Genomic DNA, 21,902 nt, shown 5'->3' with positions numbered 1-21,902 from the left:
TTGTCAAGCGGACCCGAGGCTCCCATGAGCCGTGGCAAAATGCCGGGATAATGCGAGGAAGAAAAGAAGATTTAAGTATGGTACTATGTGCTTACTTACTTACATTTCACGTTGAGAAATTCGGAATATTTATGTTTTCAGTTTTCAGTTTCTAAACATAAAAGATACTAGTAAAAATACAGTCGCCTTCAGATATATCGGAACGGCCAAGATGCTCATAAAAGGGCCCACAGCCCACAGATTACCAGTTCGCCGGACGATATGAGCCTGTCAATAGGGGATATTACTGCAATGTTCTGCCGCCAGAGTGCAGCACTACCGACTCAGTAAATTCATAGACTAACTTATACATACTGTGCCTTAAACTGTTTTTTGACAAGTTTTCACAGACAATAAAATATGACATTGATGCATCAAGGCGGTTTGTTAAACAAGGGCCTACGGAACGTCGGAATTAAAGGTAAAAACAATGAAATTATATCGCGGTAGACCCGTTTGTGTAATTAAATATAAGGGCCTACGGGTAAACGCGAAAATTGAAATTTAGTTATCTGCCTCTTTATCGCTCGAATATGCAAGAGTGATAGAGAGATTAGATAACGAAATTTCGGTTTCCTTGTTTCGCGGTAGGCCATGTGATTGACGTGACGTATGATGTGTCAATGTGGTTTGTTTACTGTATGTGCCGCAAAGGTGCCATCTACGCAGAGCTTTGCCTAATATTCCCTATTGTTCGGAGCTGTCAAATTTTGCTTTTAACTGACAGGCTGATATCGTCCGGCGGACTGGTAATCTTTTTTTTTTTTTTTTTTAATCTATGTTTTTAAAAGGAACCTTTATCAAACGGGACATGTCGGCTCCGTTGGGCCTCTACTTATATGAGTTTCAATAAATGTTATACTAGTTATCAAAAAAATGTTACACTAATTTTGCAGTTTTAGACAGGGATTCCGCCAAAATCGACTGAAAAACCCCAACATCAATTTCTTTATAGTCCCCAGCTTCAAATAATTGTGCCCTCTTGACTCGAGTCCGGACACATTCCATTAAGAAGTGCTGTACATCTTCGACGGAGCCGCAGATATCGCAGTTGGGCGACTCTGCTTTCCTCATGAGATGAGCGAACTTATTTAATGGAATGTGACCGGACCGAAGCCTGTGGGCACGTACAATATTCGCCCGGTTTAAGTCAGTTAGTTCCCACCAGGGTATCCGAGGAGGCTCACATTGAATGGTCTTGTACCAGATTCCTCTTTCTTTCGATCTTTCATCAAAGAACTCCTTCCAGTGACCATACATTTTACTTTTATACACCTTCCGCAATTTCGGAGCTTAAAAATTTTCATTAGGATTTTGTACGCCAGTGAAAAGCACCGTTCGCCTGAGGCACACCGGCTCAAATGCTGAATGGAGCTTTTACTGTCCGTGAAAATTGCCACATTGGGATAATTTTGATTTTCAACAAACACTAAAGCTTGATAAACCGCACTGGTAATCAGTGGGCCCCTTAAATACAAGTAAAAAAAATAATAAATCGAAAAACGCCACAAGCGTGTCTAAAATTCAGGCTAATAACGTTGAATTTAATTTTTCTGTAGTTATATTTTTCGCCGCCGTCTAGACAGGGCAATCGTGCGGGGTACGAGGCGCGAGGGGTGAGTCGCGCGCACCCGAGCTGCATACATCGCCATTGGTAGTAGCTCGGTGCTACTTACAGGGCGTGTCTTATAGTAAGTCAAGTGTAAGTCTTGGGCAGTTATGTAAAGTCTGACAACCCTACTGTGTTCTTGTGCGGTGCCGGCAACTTACGCAAACATCAAAAGCGTCGGTCCACTGTTACTTTTTACACTGTGGCTGTGCCGTCCCTATCTTAAAATATGTATCTTATACATTTATTACAACACCATACTGACCTATTTGACTCGCTCATGTATGTATAATAGTATGTAATTCTATACCCATGGCGCTATTCTTCAGAAAACCTTCCAAGATGACACGTGGAAGAAAACCGGCCAAGTGCGAGTTGAACTGGCGCTTCTAGGGCTGCTTGTTAGGCCTCAAACGAAAAATCAAACAAACAAGTATGCACTAGAAAAGCTCCATATTATAACACGATGTATAAAATACTATAGATATTAAACGGGTCATTGGATACTGTCTGACTGGCAGACAACGGATCGTTAGAAATTTAGGTTTCCGTCTTAATATCGTTAGGACACGGAACTCTATAAATGATATTGAAAGATTATATCCCCATCTAAACCTCTTTCATTATATGATGAAGACGTAAATAACATAATGGGACGTAAACAGCTATTATTAATTAATATCGAACGCTATTCATAGATAGTGTGCTATATGGAATAAACAAAATATAGGTATGATCTTGTTTATGTTTTGTGTGAACACACTAAGTTACTAGTTTTTATGTCGGAAATCATCCCTAAAGAGGGTGAAACGGAGGGTGGAATTGAGATAATTAATGAAGCTGTAAGCTTGCTGTAAGCAATTAAGCATATGCTCAAATTGAATGATTGCCATTAGACTTTATCCAGGTGCTATACTTACTTTAGCTGCTGTCACTACCACGCAGATGAGATCGCGGGCAAAATCTATACTCTGTATCTTTTGGGTATTTAAATAAAAGTAAACAAAATCTACCCTCAAATGGCTCCTTTAAGCCAGTTGAGGGTAGATGAAAACATTACACGATCAAATAATGTAGGTTAAAGTCAGGTCGTGCAGTGACAGATCCAGGTGGTTTTGTAATTGTAAAGTTACAGACTATAGTTAAGTTATAGAGACACGCGTACGGCCTGCCTAACATATTTGAGCAAGGGTGAAGCCTTAGTGGCATTGTGCTTATGTCCGACATAAAAGTGTGAGGTACAACGCATGAGCGATAGCGTCCTTGAGTAAAACAATTAAGTTATACACGCGTTACACACACGCACGCGCGTTGAGTTACACGCGTGTGGCCTGCCTAACATATTTGAGCAAGGGTGAAAACCTTAGCGAAATTGTGTTTAAGTCCACATAAAAATGTGTGGTACGACTCATAAGTGATAGCGTGAGCGACGATCTTGTTCGAGAGATCGGCTCACTTTATATTTCGTCAACTTTACGTAATTCAAGCCATTATCTTATCTGTAGTCGTGCACGCAAAGGGACGTCAAGTTGTGTCAACCCTAATAATTGCTAGGAGCAATGCTGAGCCGAGCGGAGCCGAGTTTGGCTGAAGTCAGGAGTTTCGCACCCCTTTTTTTTTGACGGAGTGTGAATGCGTTTATGCACGGTGTGTAGGACTCGCCGCTCCTTTCCCTTCTCCTGGAAAGAGAGGAGGAGAATTTGGCCCTACCCACTAAACCCACTCCGGCGTTTCACCTTCTTTGCCGTTCGTGAGGGCGCACTCTGGGATCGACTGGGATAACATTCCACCACGGCGCCCTCCGGCAGCCCCGACTTATCGCCAGGGCCCCCTCACAATGGGGGAGGATCAGAAACGCTTGATCCCCTCCTCCTCCGACGACGTGTATGGGGCCGTGCAATGCGGGTACGGTACCCGCTGGCCCTACTGGGGCTCGAGGCGAGCATACGCTCTTCGCCTTCGACCCTGCCGTCTACGTCAGAGAGGAAGCGCGTCAGCAGCCGCTTCTCGCACCCTCTCCGCCTCCTCCTTCTGTGACATGATATCTTCGCAGAAGGAGGCCACTGCTTCCCATTTCCTCTCGCTACCCAGCATCGCCGCTATTATGCTGCGTAGCGAGAGGTCCGCTACCCCCGTGGCCGCCCTGAGGGCAGCTCTTTCCACGGCCCAGTGATTGCACTCTTCTAGAGTGTGCTGGGCCGTGTCGTCCGCCGCTCCACATTCGTGGCACTGAGGCCCCGGCTCCCTCTGTATCTTGTGCAGGTAGTATCCGAAACAGCCGTGTCCGGACACCACCTGTGTCACCCTGTATGTCAGGGCCCCCACCCACTCGTCCATTACCGGGAGAATAGCCCCTATGGTTCGGGTTACATAGCGGCTATCCTCCAAGGCATCCCTCCATCGCTCTCGTAGGCGCTCCGCGGCTGCCTGTGACACCCTCTCGGCCTCCTCCGCGTCTGGGGGCTCCCCACGCCCCCTCGCTTCCGCCCTCCGCCGGTACCTGTCCGCTAGCACCCCCGCGTCCAGCTCCCAAGGCCCTGCCGCCGTTCCATTATGACTTGTACTCTTTCGTAATCCTCCAGAAAAGCCCCCAGCCAAGTAATAACCTCTGTAATTAGATCGCGTAAAACGTTATGTTTACGGCCTTCGAGAATTATCGCGGGGCGGGATCAAACGATTCTCGAAGAGTTATTACAAGACGTCAAAGAAAACTCACTAGCTGTGCTCATGAGCTCGTGTCACGAGAAAATAACAGTTTCAATAATTTATATTTCTTTTCGGTTGGTGTTCAATGGTTCGAAATAGACGTGTGCGCTGCGCCGGCGCGCCGCCGCCGCCGGGCTTTTTTGCCACGCCGCCGCCGCCGATAAATGAACGGCGTAAAATCGGCGTGACCTTGAATGTTGTTAATTAGCTATTCCATGTTGGTATTTGGATTACAATATGGATTTGTTTGTATTATATATGTTACACTTGTCAAATATACATCAATTATTAATTAAATGAAACAGAATAGCCAGTTTCAGAAACTATTTGACACACCAATTAAAGTAACTGAGCAATTCTAAGTATTCACCGTCAAGAAAGATGAGGGAGCGATAATATGAAGTAGGATTTTTTCCTGTTAATTGTGATGGCAATCCAATGTGAATTCACCACATTGCCTCACATACGAAGGCAGAATGCTCCGTCATGAAAACACAATTAACTAGGCAACGAAAACACAGATCTCATGTAGTGAAGTCCAGCAAAAATCTAAACTTATGTTACGGCAATACCTAAAGCGCATAGAAACAGGCGGCGGCCCGTGACCTTCAGCCTGGCTCGCGCCTAGCGACCCGCGCGCACATCCCCGGCTGCGATGCACCTACCACGAGTACCATGACGTCACACACATGTCATCGCGTCATGTTACCAGCGACCAATGAGAGGCATACATCAGATATGTCGTGATCGGCAGCCAATGGTGTAGCGGCTCGTCATCCCTTCGCGCACCAATGAAGACAGAGGATGACACTTACAATTTTGATCTCTCTCATCGAACTACCACGTAGCCTATACCTATCTTCACTTTTGCTCATTTTTAATGTAAATTTAATTAAGTAAAAAATAATGTAAAATCCCGAATTAAATGTAGTTAATTCGAAGAACCTGCTGCCTTCGTCATTTCATCAACCTGCCATCCACATCAGCGCAAATCCTGGCCATCAGCCCCAACTTATGTCTATACGCGCAGACATAAAAGACCCTGAGTTTCCTAAAAAAGTCGTGTGCCAAAAATGTCGAGAAATAGAAAGAGAGAGACAGAGTGACACTGTACAATCGCTGTCAATCTGGCGAACTGCGCAAATACTTGCCCCGCTGAAATGTGCAAGCTGTATATGGGTCAAGCAACATTTTCTTGTCACTCGTTGCTACGGTTACAGTCACCTGGGTCACTGGGGCTTTCAATGAACCAAACATTTTTGTAGTAGTTATAAGCCCTTTCCATATTGGGCCATCTAACAAGAATAATAATTGAATTGAAAGTCTTTATTTCAGGTCTGTCGACCCATATTTTGTTATTTTGTTAGTTTTTGTTTTGGTAGTATAATATGAGTTGGTACAAAAGATCTTGTAAAAAACTACTATTTTCGCCTGCCTGACGGGAATAACAAGAAGAAATACATCGAAATGGCGGCTCTTCTGAAGAAAATTGAAGATGGAAGTTCTGGAGAGGTCTTTAACTCAATCATTCCAAGACCAAAGTAATAGTAGTATGTCTACTACTATAGGCAAACATACTCCAAGTTACCGACGCACTCGGCGATTACGAAAAAGCGAGCTAGTTTGTATATTTTGGGTTAATAACCAGTGCCGGTGGTTGTACCGCCGCCGAGATACGCAGCGGAACTGGCATGGCTATTGAGTGCTATAGCTAACCTCGACAAGATCTGGAAAAACAAAGGTATTCAAGGTGCAATCAATCCTCAGCAATGAGAAAATGAGAAAGAAGATACGTCTCAGTGAGCCTGGTGCTTGTACGACAAGAAAACCATTAAAAGGAAGCCATATATCCATATCCACTATGTCTAGCAAATTTAAAGGATATGTGGAGTTCTGTTTTGTTAAAGTACCTACGTCATTTTTAATAGAATAAGCTATGGAAAGCGTGAGAAAACGGAGAGTTACAGATCGGATCGAAGGTCATTGGGACCAGGTAACCCTTTAATGCAAGGCAGTTACTGGGGAAATCAAGTTATTATACCTATCCTATATTCATTTACAAACCCTATTTTACTCATAGCCTATTCAAACTTTACGTAGTTTACTTACCAGCAACTTGAATTGATCAATTTTTCAAGAAAAACAATAAATTAATGATTTTCCTTAAGAAACCTGAAAGTCAAGGTCACGCCGATTTCACGCCGAAAACACGCCGCCGCCGCCGATTTTTTGGCAAACGCCGCCGCCGATCATTTATTAATCGGCGCACACGTCTAGTTCGAAACCTGGTAAGGGCGTTTATTTGTGTGATGCTGATGAACACAAATATTTGTTCCTGATGAGTCATTGGTGTTTTCTATCTATGTATACGTATAAGTAGGTATATAATCTGCCCGATTCGAACTTTAAGATACGTCAATTTAATAGATCTAGAAACGATAATGGAATTAATGGATTAGATATGTCAGTGTCAAAAGTGACGTTTTTTGAAGAAAAGTCACATTTGACAGTGACATATCTAATCCATATCGTTTCTAGATCTATTAATAGACGTATCTTAAAGTTCGAATCGGGCTGAAGTATGTAGGTATAAGTTTTTTTTTTATATATCGTCGCCTAGCAGCCATAGTGGGTACCTAGGTATAGCCCGTCCGATTTCTAAGATCAAGTTCGCCATAGATTTACTATGGCGCACTTATCTTAGAAAAGCGGACAGACTATACAAGCTTTGCTTATTTTGGGGCTAGCCATGATTTGTGGAAGATGTCCCCTGATATTTATTCAATTACTGGCTTTTCCCCGCGACTTCGTCTGCGTGGAATTAGTGACAGCAGCTAAAGTAGGTATAGCGCCTGGATAATGCTAATAGCAATCATTCAATTCGCGCATTGCTTACTTCAATTATTAGGCAATTCATTAACTCTTTCAATTCCACCCCCCTTTGCACTCTCTTCAGGGATGATTTCCGACATAAAAACTATTAATCTATGTCCTTCCCCGGGACTCAAACTATCTCTATAACAAATTTCAACTAAATCCGTTCAGCGGCTTAAGCGTAAAGAGGTAACAGACAGACAGACAGACACACTTTCGCCTTTATAATATTAGTATAGATTTATTTAATTACTTACTTCTGCTTAACTAACTAACTTTACTATGGAACATGAAAATCATAAATAAAACATAAGATACAATTAAATGTTTATTACAAGTCATAATAAATTTTACAATATGCAAATCTATTTACCTTAAAACATACTTAATTACGACAGGGTTTTAAAAATTAGGGATCTATATAAAATTAATTTTACTTTATATTATGTGCATTTTATACATTCATTACCCTAGTTTACCTAGAATTTATCTAAAATAATAACAATTTCAATAGATAATTTATATTTTAATAATCTTAATTATAATTATACACCAAATAACCCATACTTTTATTATAAACATATTTACGTAATAAACACACCACTCAGATATCTCAATGTCGATAATTTGTTTGATGAAAAACTAATAAGTATTATAAAAGTTTTCATGTCTGGGTGTTCATTCATCTTTTTCACAAAAACGGCGGAACGGATTCCGATGACATTTGGCATATATATAGTTTATGGCATAGAAAAGGACATATAATACTTTTTATCTCAGAATATCTCAGAGGTCAAAAAGGGGGTTGCAATTTAGAACAATAGTACAGTCACCGTCAAGTATATAGTGACGGCCAAAGTGGCATATTGTAACACACTTTTGTTAGTATATAAATACTTATTTCTATGTGTACCTTCGAGCAACGCTGGCTTCCGACATGTCGGAAGGGAGGAGCCCAAGCGATATCTTACCGTACAAATCATTCTGCCATTTGTTGCGCGGGGGAACGTGCACACAGTCTACACTTTGTGTAGCCATAGTAAATTTACTGCCATCTTTCGACAATTGATTAAAACTTTTAGAACGCCATTTGACTCTGATTCTTGTTCTTTCACTGATATGTTAAATTTGTTAAATGTCAAAAAGTGTCGCCATCTACATAAGCATAGGCCAAAGGAATGACTCCATCTTAGGTATGGTTTTCGAGCGATGGCGCCATTACCTTTGGCCTGGTAGGCAGTAAAGTTACGGTGGCTATATAAATTACTTTGACAATCCGCCTCTATACTAAATTCTCTTTGCTAGGTGTAATCTCAATACTAGCCACTTTCTACTCGACAATCCCGCGAAGTTCTGTACTAACCACCTGTGATAAGCAGTATTCTTATAGAAAGCTGTAAATTTGACATGGAATTAAAAATAAGGTGATCAAAATAACTATAGGAATTTTAAAAAAGTTGCTAAGTTAAATTTGACCATTCGAAGTAAGAGCAGTGGCGGATTTGCAGCCTTTGCCGCCCCAGGCCCTGTAGCCGCCCCTTTCTCAGCACCCATCATATTGACTACATTTTGGGTTAATTCTTGTTATCAGCGAATTTTTCGTCACAATTTGCCGCCCCTAAATATCTTACCGCCCTAGGCCCCTACTGACAAATCCGCCACTGAGTACAGCTTGGCAAAAAAGAGTAGAAATTAAAAGGTGGCAACACTGTAGTGTCGTCCCTTTCAAACCTATTAATATAAGAAAACGGGACGACAGTAATACAGTGATGCCACCTTTTAATTTCTACTCTTTTTTGGCAAGCTGTATAACAGCGTAGATACAATGGAAAAACAAACAATTCTAATTTTATAAAAATGCAATTACAATTTGTTGTGGTAAAGCTACAAATAAATACGATCTCATAATATACATACACAAATAACCTAAAAGTTAAAACTAGTAAAAAAAATACATTATTAAGAGCCCGTCAACGTGCTCACTAGCGCCACTGCTAAATAATTGTAATTATTTAAATTTAACGACAGCTATTTAAAAAAGGGGGCCGCTATGTACTGTATTTTGTATTTAAGTACCTTTTGGATATATCAAACTAGTTTTTATGTTGCTGGATTCGTCGATGTATGAGCTCAAAACTAAAACGGCTGTTTTAACTTTGGACGCATAGATTGTCGAATCCAGCAGTAAAAACTATTATAATGTATTCAAAAGGTACCTACTTAAATGCAAAATATTTAAATAATCACAATTATTTACCAGTGGCGCTAGTGAGCACGTTGATGTGCTCTTAATAACAAATATTACATATTGTGATGAATTGATAATAAACTATATTGTTACGAGCAGACATCGTAAATTTTATAGCATTTTCGGTGAAGCGGAGTGCTGTTAACGGAATTGTTATAAACAATTTCAACCCTAATGATTAATTAGCGTTAATTACGTTAATATTAACCTTAATTTACCATTTCAGTTGGAATTATCTATACCAATTCCGTTAACACCACTCCGCTGTACCAAAAGTGCTATAAAATTTAATGAATTTAGCATACCTGGGTTTCTGTATAATTAATATTGAATTTACATTTAAAAATTAAACATATTAAGGGAAGATCGTTTTGGCGTTGGATGTAACTTTATACACATCAAATTAACCATCACCACAAACTTGGCTATTTTTAACCCGTTCTCTTGAAAGAGTAAATGTTTAGCCGAGCCATAGAGAAATATAGTAAGAATAGAGTGCTCTCTCCATACATCAGTTTTGATACCAAAACGACTGTTATTTTCGGTTTTACCCTTTATCTGGAAACTACGTTAACGAGTACTACTTCAGATGTCTTAAGCTCATCAATGATTATATGAGAAAAATGTTGGCTACGCTGCACAAAAAAAAATGGACAGAGAATGTCATGGAAGCTAGAGTTAGACCAAGAAAGGTCTGCAGCGACTTTGATAGCCCACGCAGTGCAAGTGTTACTTATGCGTCATAATTTCATAGAAGTTTGACGTTTAAAATGACACGCACTGCGTGCATATATGAGCAAAAACAATATCTAGGTATATTTAAATATTTAAGTTATTGAAACTATAAATTATGAAAGACGTTACCATCCGATAATTGCTATTGTTGTTATATTTAATTGGCAGGGTCACAGGCAGGGTCACTACCCACTAGGCCAGACCGGTCGTCATAGTTTAATACGAAGTCGCATGTAAAAATAAAAATAAATGCTCAACACCATACATTTTATCATTCCCAACCCTCTTCATCTTAGGATTTGCAGTCGCATCCCAATGAACCTTCGGCAAGCCAAGAATTGGCACAGACAATGTATTAAACCCGCTTTCATTTAAAATTTCAATGACATCTGACATGTCTTGCCAAACATTTTTTGCGTAGCGTAACCAAACCCTTATTTCAACTTTCCAAAAGCCATTACCTTATTTAGATAAAATTTCCAAAAATCACATTGTTTTTAACTGGCATAAACGTATTTAAAACCAGTACCGTAACTGTTACATGAAGAACTCCCGATTCTCCTGGAACAAGTAATAATAGTACATTACTATAAACGCCGGGAAGTGGGGAATTGCCGGCCATGTGTGATTCTTTACAAAGATATTATAGTCCGACCGCTTAAATGAGTCCTCGCCTGCGCGATACGGGGGCGACGGGGTAGGACGACGTGCGGGGGCGGGGAAGCTGCGGGCGGCAGGCGGACGGCGCCCGCAGCTTCCCCGCCCCCGCACGTCGTCCTACCCCGTCGCCCCCGTACCGCGCAGGCGAGGACTCATGTAAACGGTCGGTCTATATTACCTTTGAGCGTTTCTTTAATTTTTTGCCATTTTTATATATTGTGACCTTTTTTGCCACTATTGTGTTTAATTCTACTCAGAATCACGAGCTCTATCGATCCTAATGGGATAAAAAATGTCCCAGTTTTTTTCCTATTGTGTCCATTTCCCCATATACTTTGTATGGCGGTAACAAAAAGGAAAGTTTGAATAATGTATGGAAATTTTAGGACACTTTTTCTCCTATAAGGATGAAAAGGGCTCGCGATATCCTGACTAGAAATAACACAAAAGTGGCAAAAAAGGTCACTATATAATAAAAATATCCCCACATATGTCGACGCGGAATCGTCAAAAGCCGATAGGAAAAAGCTTTATGTCTGCACTATAAGAGCTAAAAAATCGTCGTTTGGCTCGGCTCGCATCGGCCGGCGCCTGCCTATGCGTCGACTACTTTTTCGCTCTTATTGCGCAGACATAAAGCCTTTTCTTATCGGCTTTTGCCGATTACGCGTCGATAATCTAGGAAGACCTTAATTCAAGGCTGGCAATTCCAACGTAACGTACGTATCGTGCTTTTTTGAAAAAGAAATATTTTGCTAAAATTTGTAATAACTCCCTACGTAACTTTGATAACAATGCAATATCGAGCCAAAGATAATTTAAAATAGAGGCCTATACTCGTGTAGATGGCGACACCTTTTGTTTTTGTTTTTTTAACAAATGTAACACATATCAGTGAAAGAACAAGGATCACAATCAAATGGCGTTGTAAAAGTTTTAATCCTGCGTCGAAAGATGGCAGCAAATTTATTGTGACCACAAAGTTTACTTTGATCATGATCAAGCTAATCAGATTTTAGTCAGATTAATTTATTTACCCGTATGGTATATTTATATATAAACGCGAGCGGCTTTGACGGTAGAAACAAATTAAATTATGCTCAAACAAAAGAGCGTAAAAAAATAACACTTTTGAATCGACAACATATATCCGCAAAATTCGTATTGTCGCGTATTATGCATTTAAAAGTGAAAAAATTTCGACAAACAATACTAAAGGCTCAATTTGTTGGTTGACATTTGACAGCTATGCGTTGCGTTTAGAAACTGCAAACATGCTTACAAGTTAGGTTGGTCGTATTTTTTTTAATAAAAAGCAAGACGAATATTACTGTTTATTTGATGACTTTCCGGTATGTATAATGGTTATTATTTGCATTAAGTTTCGTTTCATATGGATATGTATACCGGTATAATTATTACATAAATTTGTTTTTAAGCCAGAACGTGCGATAGTCTGTTACGGCTTTTAAGACGATAGCAACACTGCCTAGACGTCAACGACGGCTGTTATTCGAAAATACTTTATCCGGTACTCCAGACGTGATAAAAACCTGTTAAATAGTGTATTGTGTGTGTTAACAATAAAAAATAGTCACCGAACATAGTGCAAAGTGCAAACGCCATCGTAACGTAACGAGATTTGAACTTCAAAGCGTTCCATGGGTGTATTGTGTTTAGTATAAACATCGGTCTCTCAGTTGTATTTTAATATTTCAGAATGATTCCAAATATTCTTACATGTCAAGGCACTACTAGCTACCTGGAAATGCAAGTGAAAGCAACCTTGAAGCAGCTGTGATAAACTAATAAGTGAGCGAGATGAAAATGACGTTGTTCAAAGAAACTTTGAGTTAAGTGCCAGCTGACTGTAACACACTCTAATTAAGTACATTGCCAGTGTGAAACAGTGCAAAAAGCTACAGTGTATTGTGGACATATTTAATAACTGTGCTTTAGACTATGAATCAAATTTGAGGTGTATCGGTGAATTGGAAAGTCAACTGCATAAAGCTAATAAGTTATCTCCGGAGTCAATGTAAGTTGAATATAAGATTAAATATAATAAGATATATAGATAGTATATATGTCGCAGTCAAAAGTGGGAACTGGTCAAAAGAACTTTTAACCGACAAAAACAGGCAAAACTGCTTTTGACTGAGCATGTTGGTCAAAAGTAGTTATACCTGAAAATCATTGGTTAATAGTAATTGTGTTGTGACTGTTACTATCAGTCAAAAGTACTCGCAGAGATAGGTAGGTTAGGGTTATTTTTTTGCTACGCCCAAAAAACTAAACTGTTCCCAGAGATAGGTAGGTTAGGGTTATTTTTTTTTTGCTACGCCCTAAAAACGAAACTGCTGCCAGAAATAGGTATGATTTTCAGGTAAAACTACTTTTGACCAACATGCTCAGTCAAAGCAGTTTTGCCTGTTTTTGTCGGTTAAAAGTTCTTTGGCCAGTTCACACTTTTGACTGCAACAGGTTGGGCTGGACATATGGCAAGGGAAGGTAAAGATAAGTGGGATAGAGAGGAAGCGGAATGGTATCCTAGAGATGGAAAAAGGAGAGAAGGGAGACCAATAATGAGGTGGTCGGATGACATAAAGAAGCATGCGGGACCTAATTGGATAGGGACGGCAAGGGATAGAGAGCTGTGGAGAGAGCTGGGGGAGGCCTATGCCAAGAAGGCAGACTGAAATAATTATTAAAAAGCAATGACATAAAAATTATTTAATAAAGTTACTAAGGAAAAAATATTGAAACTAATTGATATAAATGAAATGTGAATTTATTTAAATGTAATATGTGCTGAAATTTAATTTTTTGGTCAATAAAGGCTATTCTATTCTATTCTAATTTGACAGGTGACAACAAAAAAAATATTAATTCCTGCTAAAATTTCAGAGTCATAGTGAAGCATAGTACATAGTACCAAAACAAGGTTGATTTTTAGGGTTCTGTAGCCAAAGGGTAAAAACGGGACCCCTATTACGAGGACTCCAATATGTTATTAGATCAAAACAAATTATTTTCAGAAAATATTTAATTTAGGCTTAGGGATGGCGAGGCTCCATAAACCTTCAGTAAGTAGTGCATAAGTATCCTTGGAAAAATTCGACCTATGCCGCCGTGGGTGGCCCGGTGGCAGAATGGCACAGGCACCTGCTGCAATAGCAGAGGACGCTGCTTTGATTCCAGCCTAGGGCACTGGAGGCCTTGGTCACTTTTTAGGGTTGCGTACCCATAGGGTAAAAACGGGACCCTATTAAATATTAAGACTCTGCTGTCCGTCTGTCTGTCACCAGGCTGTATCTCAAGATCTCATGAACCGTGATAACTAGATTAACTAGACAGTTTCAATTTTCACAAATGATGTATTTCTGTTGCCGCTATAACAACAAATACTAAAAACAAATTAAAGAAATATTTAAGCGGGGCCAATGCAATGCTAGGCTGGATATGACTGATGAAATGAGTAAATTTTTATTAATATGTTTTAATATGACATGTTGGTGGCAAACAAGCATACAAGGCTGTTAATGCCGATGGTAAGTGGGAGTTTAGACTAGACCTCTGCTTCTCCAAGGGACTCACATTGCTGACCGAGTAAATTTTTATTAATATGTTTTAATATGACATGTTGGTGGCAAACAAGCATACAAGGCTGTTAATGCCAATGGTAAGTGGGAGTTTAGACTAGACCTCTGCTTCTCCAAGGGACTCACATTGCTGACCGAGTAAATTTTTATTAATATGTTTTAATATGACATGTTGGTGGCAAACAAGCATACAAGGCTGTTAATGCCGATGGTAAGTGGGAGTTTAGACTAGACCTCTGCTTCTCCAAGGGACTCACATTGCTGACCGAGTAAATTTTTATTAATATGTTTTAACATGGCATGTTGGTGGCAAACAAGCATACAACTCATACAAGGCTGTTAATGCCGATGGTAAGTGGGAGTTTAGACTAGACCTCTGATTCTCCAAGGGACTCACATTGTTGACCGAGTAAATTTTTATTAATATGTTTTAATATGACATGTTGGTGGCAAACAAGAATACAAGGCTGTTAATGCCGATGGTAAGTGGGAGTTTAGATTAGACCTCTGCTTCTCCAAGGGACTCACATTGTTGACCGAGTAAATTTTTATTAATATGTTTTAATATGACATGTTGGTGGCAAACAAGAATACAAGGCTGTTAATGCCGATGGTAAGTGGGGGTTTAGACTAGACCTCTGCTTCTCCAAGGGACTCACATTGCTGACCGGTTACAAATCTATTACACTCATACTAGGGTTCCGTACCTGAAGGGTAACTAAAAAACGGGAACCTATTAGCGATTCCGACTCGCACTTGGCCGGTTTTTCTTAGTAGGTATATGACATTTATTTCAGTTTTACTTCAGTGTCCGTCTGTCTGTCTGTCTGTCTGTCTGTCACCAGGCTGTATCTCATGAACCGTGATAGGCCTAGGCAGTTTACATTTTCACAGATGATGTATTTCTGTTACCGCTATAACAACAAATACTAAAAAGTATGGAACCCTTCGTGCGCGAGCACTTGCCCGGTTTGACATTTCAGGCTCCGTCACACAGGCGCGTTTCGCGTGCGGCGCGTGAGCGGGGCGCGCCGCTTTTTCATATAAAACGCTCAGGCCCGGCTCTGAAATCGCGCCGGTGTGACGGAACCTTTATTTCAGTTTACTCCACTGTCCCTCTGTCACCAGGCTGTATCTCATGAACCGTGATAGCTAGACAGTTGAAATTTTCACACATGATGTATTTCTGTTGCCGCTATAACAACAAATATTAAAAAGTGGTCCGTTCTTGATGGGTGAGTCCGACTCGCACTTATTCAGTTTTTTTTTTGTAAATGAATTTAATATTAACGGATAGGCATTAATATTAAAGAATGAAATAGTAGTGATAATTTCCATACTTATACTTTAGTGCCATGAAGGGTAGGTACAAAAGGGTTCCCTCTTTTGAGATTGGAAAGTGGGCTAGGTTATAAATGCGGCCTTCACAGAACCGATCTGCGACCAGAAAAGTGGGTCAGGTTAGAACTGTGATCCTTACAGAACCGAACTGCTACCAGAAAAGCGGATTAGGTTTTTTTAATTACATATTTGTTTTTAGATATAATTATCGGAATAGTAAATTTTTCGAGTTATGATTGTATGTTACGAATTTAAAGTTTTCTGAGATGAGATAGGTTTGTAACCGCCTTGATGAAGGTATGAAGTCTAAAAGTAAATAATTACTTAATTCAAAATGAGTATTACCTATTACTATTATTTATTTTACCCGAGCGAAGACGGGTTTTCATCTAGTTATGTATAAATCTTGGTCGTAAATGAATACTCTGATGATGGACACTTTGAAGTAAAATAAACTTTGTAAGGTTGCCCTGAAAAGCAGCGCCATAGCTAAGTATCTTAGCCATCGGCAAATGCTGAGTGGCATCCATTTTGGTGTTAACATGTACTCGTATTAGAATAAGATGTATTAAAAATTTGTAGGTTAAGTTTTATTTTGACACCAAATAAACTTTTTCTATTCTATTCTATAAATGGTTTAGAAATGCGATTTCTAAAGGAGAACGAAAGTATTCTGCCCAAGCTGAAACAGAAATATAGACTACCCGCGTCCTTTTCCCACCATATTAATAAGAGAGGGACCGAGGGAGGGGTAGTCTATCTCGCAGGCGAGATACTGTCGCACCTGTCCTGTGCTAGAGTATCTCGCAGGCGAGATACTGTGGCACCTGTCCTGTGCTAGGGCTACAGAGCCGCTTCGCTCAATTTTACCTGTGGTGGTCAAGTGTGTCGGATCTGATTGGAGTTCCCTGTGGGGCTCTGATAGTTGGGCATGTCGATGATGGTGATCTCGATGACCCGGAGCCCCCGGAGGATCGGGTCGGTGATGTGAATGCCTTTGGGGTTGTACACCCGTTCGTTCTGCGTCGCTATGAATTTTGACACTTTCCGGAGGTGCTGAAATTGTATGGTTTGTGGTTAGTTTTATTAGATAGTTGCGGTAGTGCTGTTGTAAGATGTTATCAAGTGTTTTTGTTCCATGGTATTTTAAAATTATATTTATAAAGATGATTTATACCATTTCGTACCTTGTTACAGTGACAATAGTATAGCTACTTTGATATTGATTGTCACTGTGGCAAGGTACATATGAAATGGTAGGGAAATTAAATTCTTTGGCTGTATGTGTATACTTTCTTTTAAATAAATAAAATTATTTGTAGGGAATAATTAATTACTAAGAGTAATTAGGATTCCGTACCCAAAGGGTAAAACGGGACCCTATTACTAAGACTCCGCTGTCCGTCCGTCCTTCTGTCTGTCACCAGGCTGTATCTCACGAACCGTGATAGCTAGACAGTTGAAATTTTCACAGATGATGTATTTCTGTTGCCGCTATAACAACAAATACTAAAAACAGAATAAAATAAAGATTTAAGTGGGGCTCCCATACAACAAACGTGATTTTTGACCGAAGTTAAGCAACGGCGGGCGGGGTCAGTACTTGGATGGGTGACCGTTTTTTTTTTTGCCGTTTTTGCATTATGGTACGGAACCCTTCGTGCGCGAGTCCGACTCGCATTTGCCCGGTTTTGTATTTCTTCTTCCCTTTCTGTTTCATTTTATTAATCTCTTTTGGTTAGAATTAGATGATTGCATTTATAGCTGTACTAAATTATAATACATACCTTTTCATAATGTGTTTCAGTACAAATGTAGATGAAGTATGCCGTGAGACACGCCAAGCAGCCTTCACAATATGTACTGCAGTCCGCCGTCTCCGCCATCTCAAAATGCTCATTCAATCTTTCCATAGTATACTCGAAGGTTTGTCGTTCAATCTGTAATGGAAAAAATAATAAATACATGAATGTTATGGGTGTAAATTTAATTAGGTTTAAATAATATTATTAGAGTCCGACAAGGGGACCCAACATCACCAAAGCTATTCATAGCGGTGCTGCAAAACATATTCTGCCAGCTGGACTGGGATACAAAAGGAATTAAAGTATTTGATAAACGTCTAAGTCATTTACGATTCGCGGACGATATAGCTATATTCTCAGAAAATACCAACACTCTACAAATAATGCTAAACAAGCTAAATGAGGAAAGCTGTAAAGTCGGTTTGGAAATGAATCATACAAAAACCAAAATTATGACTAACAGAGCACCTACAAAAATACACATACAAGGCAAAGAACTCGAATTTGTAGACCACTACATATACTTGGGCAAGAGAATATCCTTTGACACTGACAGCAACAGCCAGGAGATAGACCGCAGAATCCATATCAACTGGAGGAAGTATTGGAGTTTTAAAGAGCTTTTAAAAGGAAACTACAGTGTCAAACATAAGAAAACAGTAATGGACACATGCATCTTACCATGCCTTACATACGGTTCTCAAACTTGGGTGCACACAAACAAGAACAAATTAAAGATAAGAACATGCCAGAGAGCAATGGAAAGGAGCATTCTAGGCATAAAACTAAAGGACAAGGTTAACAGCAAGAACATCCGATCCAAAACAAACATCATAGATGCACTCGAGTTTGCGCTGAAACAGAAATGGAGATGGGCTGGCCACATAGGAAGATTGACAGATGACAGATGGACCAACAAAGTCACAAAGTGGCCAGGACCCCATGGCAAAAGGAAGGCGGGAAGACCCATAACAAGATGGTCCAGGGATAGCATAGCCACAGCTGGAGAAAATTGGCTAATCAAGGCTAAAGACAGAGAAAGGTGGAAAGATATGGAGGAGGCCTATACCCAACAGGGGTCCTTAATATAGTAAAATTAACAACAATATATTAGAATACTTTTATTAATGCAAAACTATTTAAGGAAAAATAAAGGCTTAAATAAAATAAATAAAAATATTATTAGAAGCGCTGGTGGCCTAGCGGTAAGAGTGTGCGACTCAATCCGGAGGTTGTGGGTTCAAACCCCGGCTCGTACCAATGAGTTTTTCGGAACTTATGTACCTACGAAATATCATTTGATATTTACCAGTTGCTTCTCGGTGAAGGAAAACATTGTGAGGAAACCGGACTAATCCCAATAAGGCCTAGTTTCCTTTCTGTGTTGGAAGGTCAGATAGCAGTCGCTTTCGTAAAAACTAGTGCCTACGTCAATTCGTGGGATTAGTTGTCAAGCGGACCCCAGGCTCCCATGAGCCATGGCAAAATGCCGGGTTAATGCATGGAAGAAAGAGAAGAATGTTATTTTTACCAATTTTTGGTTAGTGCAAAACATTCCCGCACCCAAAACGCGCTTAGTAAAAATTACTAGCTGTGCGCCACACATGTATTCTATGTAATCAGACAGTATATCAAGTAAATGGGAAAATATGATGAATTAATCTGTTCCTCAGCACCACAGGGATAGGTAGTGGACTCCAGCCAGCCACAACAAGATTTATATAGGGCACAGTAACCTTGGCCAGTGTGCAATCTATAAAGGTTCCACCACCAGGCACACTTAATAATGTTATTATAATGTATCTCTTCTGTTAAATTATATAAACATACTCTTAAAACAAGCCTGAGAATTGGCCCATCTATATGAGACATTATCAAATTCATACCACTATAGACAATATAAATTGTATCAAGTAAAAACCATTACATATATATATAAGTCAATTGTTTGTTACAATGTAAGACCTTCCTAATGAATTTGCTCACCGGAAATGCTATTTTTTAAATATTTTACTCCCATTAAAGACCTATAGCGTATAGTGTACACTATATAGGTTGTTAATGTGTACACTAGAAACGGTTCAATAACACGCTTTCTACTTTTGCAACAGGCTTATAAACATAGTAATACTCACTCGATCTTCCAGTTCTGGAGGAAATCTAGTCTGGAATTTAACTGCCGTGCCTTCAGAATAGTCCCTTTGGATAAATATCTTTATTCCTTGTTGGGTAGGAGTCTGTTGGCTACCAGGCGTATTAGGGCCAGAGGGGATACGATTATTCGCCATGATTACTCACAATCCAATGTCCAAATCACAAGTAATAGAAGTCAAAACAAGGTTATTGCATGTCTAGTTGCAGTTTCAACCCCTGGAAAAACGTTAGAAACGCTAGAAACCACGAAATTACTGGATTTTGATTCACAATTTACAACAAGACTATCGTAAATCATAAACTAAACGTCAGTGAGACAGGCCATACTCCATTCATAGAATTTGACGATAAGGATTGCTTATCTCGCTCTTCTAACATACGGCTGTGCAAGGTAGAATGAGATAAAATATTAAATGTGAATGTTGCCAAAGGCAAAAATGATTGCGAAAGTACTTAGGCGTTTTTCGATAATGGTTAACCATAACCACGTACCAGAGAATAAATATTATAATAAATTCTATAAAGTTTTTCACTTCTCATGCTCAAAAAGTGCACCTTTATGTCGTGCGTAGACGACATAAAATCGCATTTTATGCTCTAGAGCATAAAGTAAAATTATCTATTACGACCCTTATTGACCTAGCAATAAAGTCCAAATTCTGCCATACAAACTGCCAGCCCTGCCGGCGCGCCCCCGACCGGCGCTCTCCCGATCGGCGTGCCCCGCGCCTCCGACCGGCCCAAGAACAATTTTCTTTAGTCTTGAATAAATACGTTAAAATAACCTAAAATATTAGATTTTTTGTATATTTTCCTCGCAATCGAAGTGAAAAGCAGAGTGTACAACAAGGGAATAAATGTCCATTTTTAACCTAGTCTACTATTTTGGTCTTCGCTTCGCTCAGACCAAAAAATTGCCTCGGGTAACAATAGGTCACTTTATGCCCTTGTTGTACAATCTACTATTGTTTCGTTTCGATTAAGTTAATTTAAATAATTTAAGTTTTATTGCGAGTTAGAACTGCAGGTGTATAAATGTAACAAAGATGAGGGCCTCCCGCGAAAACCGAAGTTCGCAAATTGCGGGCATCTTTCTCTTTAGTGAATAGAATCAGGCGTTACTTTGCGGAAATCCATACTAATTAAAACCAAAATATTATTTTGCTAATCCGCGAAAAGATAACGTGCTAGTCAATCAGTGCTAACCCGTTATACTTACTTGAGTATTTTTACATGCAATTAATATTCCCACCCTCCCACCGCAAAAATAAATACGCAAATAAATATAACAAACCACCACCAAAAGAATAAACCTCGACACGTGTTTCGCCTCTCTACGAGGCATCCTCAGGAGTTGTTGACGGTCTGACGCCCGGCAACGGAATGACCTGTCTAGAATGGTCGGCCATATTTATACCTTGACCACTCCCCCTACCGTGCAAGTGTGAGTGAGATGGAAAAATTCGTAACAACGGCGATGACGCAACATTCAATTGTTCGTTAAGAATCATGCCCCTATTGTTGTACCTAATTATTTCCAGTTGTTCCAGAACACCCAAACGCAATCCCTTTTCGCAAACATGTAAAATATCAAAAGAATGATTCTCAGATAAAGTGTGACCTGTATCTAATAAGTGCTTTGCAAAATTGGACTTCTCTGGATGGTTATGTCTATATGACGCAACATGCTCTTTATACCTAGTAGTGAAACTACGGCCCGTTTGCCCCACATACACTTTATTGCAATCGTCACAGGTAAGCTTATAAACTCCAGACTTTTTCCCATTCTCGATCTTATCTTTGCCATTGCAAAGCTTTGAGTGCAAAGTATTATTTGTCTTAAAGGCCACAGGAATGTCGTTAGACTTCAAAATTTTGTAAATTGCATCAGACAACTTGCCAACATAAGTTATGCTCGCTTTATATTTTTTAATCGGTTCAGAGGATCGTGCCGCATACAACATAGTGTTGACCATACTATTCCGCTTTTTCCTGATGATACCATTCACAACAGACTTATCGTAACCATTCGAAACTGCTAAGTGATAAATATTATTTAATTCAATCTGATAGTGTTCATCAGAAAGAGGCACAGTCAACATTCTATGCACATAACAATGAAAAGCAGC

At 39.7% G+C, this 21,902-nt stretch overlaps 1 protein-coding gene across 1 annotated transcript; it reads right to left on the bottom strand.

The window, feature by feature from the left end:
- Positions 1-10,596: 10,596 nt before the first annotated feature.
- Positions 10,597-20,092, bottom strand: LOC134801254 (golgin subfamily A member 7). Its single transcript, XM_063773784.1, has 4 exons — positions 19,755-20,092; positions 17,602-17,754; positions 16,685-16,870; positions 10,597-10,772 (listed from the first exon to the last, which is right to left on the bottom strand). Exons 1-3 carry the CDS (start codon positions 19,905-19,907, stop codon positions 16,694-16,696), a joined length of 483 nt encoding a protein of 160 aa, XP_063629854.1. The 5' UTR covers positions 19,908-20,092; the 3' UTR covers positions 10,597-10,772; positions 16,685-16,693.
- Between the last annotated feature and the right edge of the window lie 1,810 nt (positions 20,093-21,902).

Source organism: Cydia splendana, chromosome 21, assembly GCF_910591565.1.
Source record: "Cydia splendana chromosome 21, ilCydSple1.2, whole genome shotgun sequence".
In the NCBI taxonomy this organism is placed as follows: Eukaryota; Metazoa; Arthropoda; class Insecta; order Lepidoptera; family Tortricidae; genus Cydia; species Cydia splendana.
Note: the sequence above shows the minus strand (reverse complement) of the source record. Positions and strands in the feature narration are given on the sequence as shown.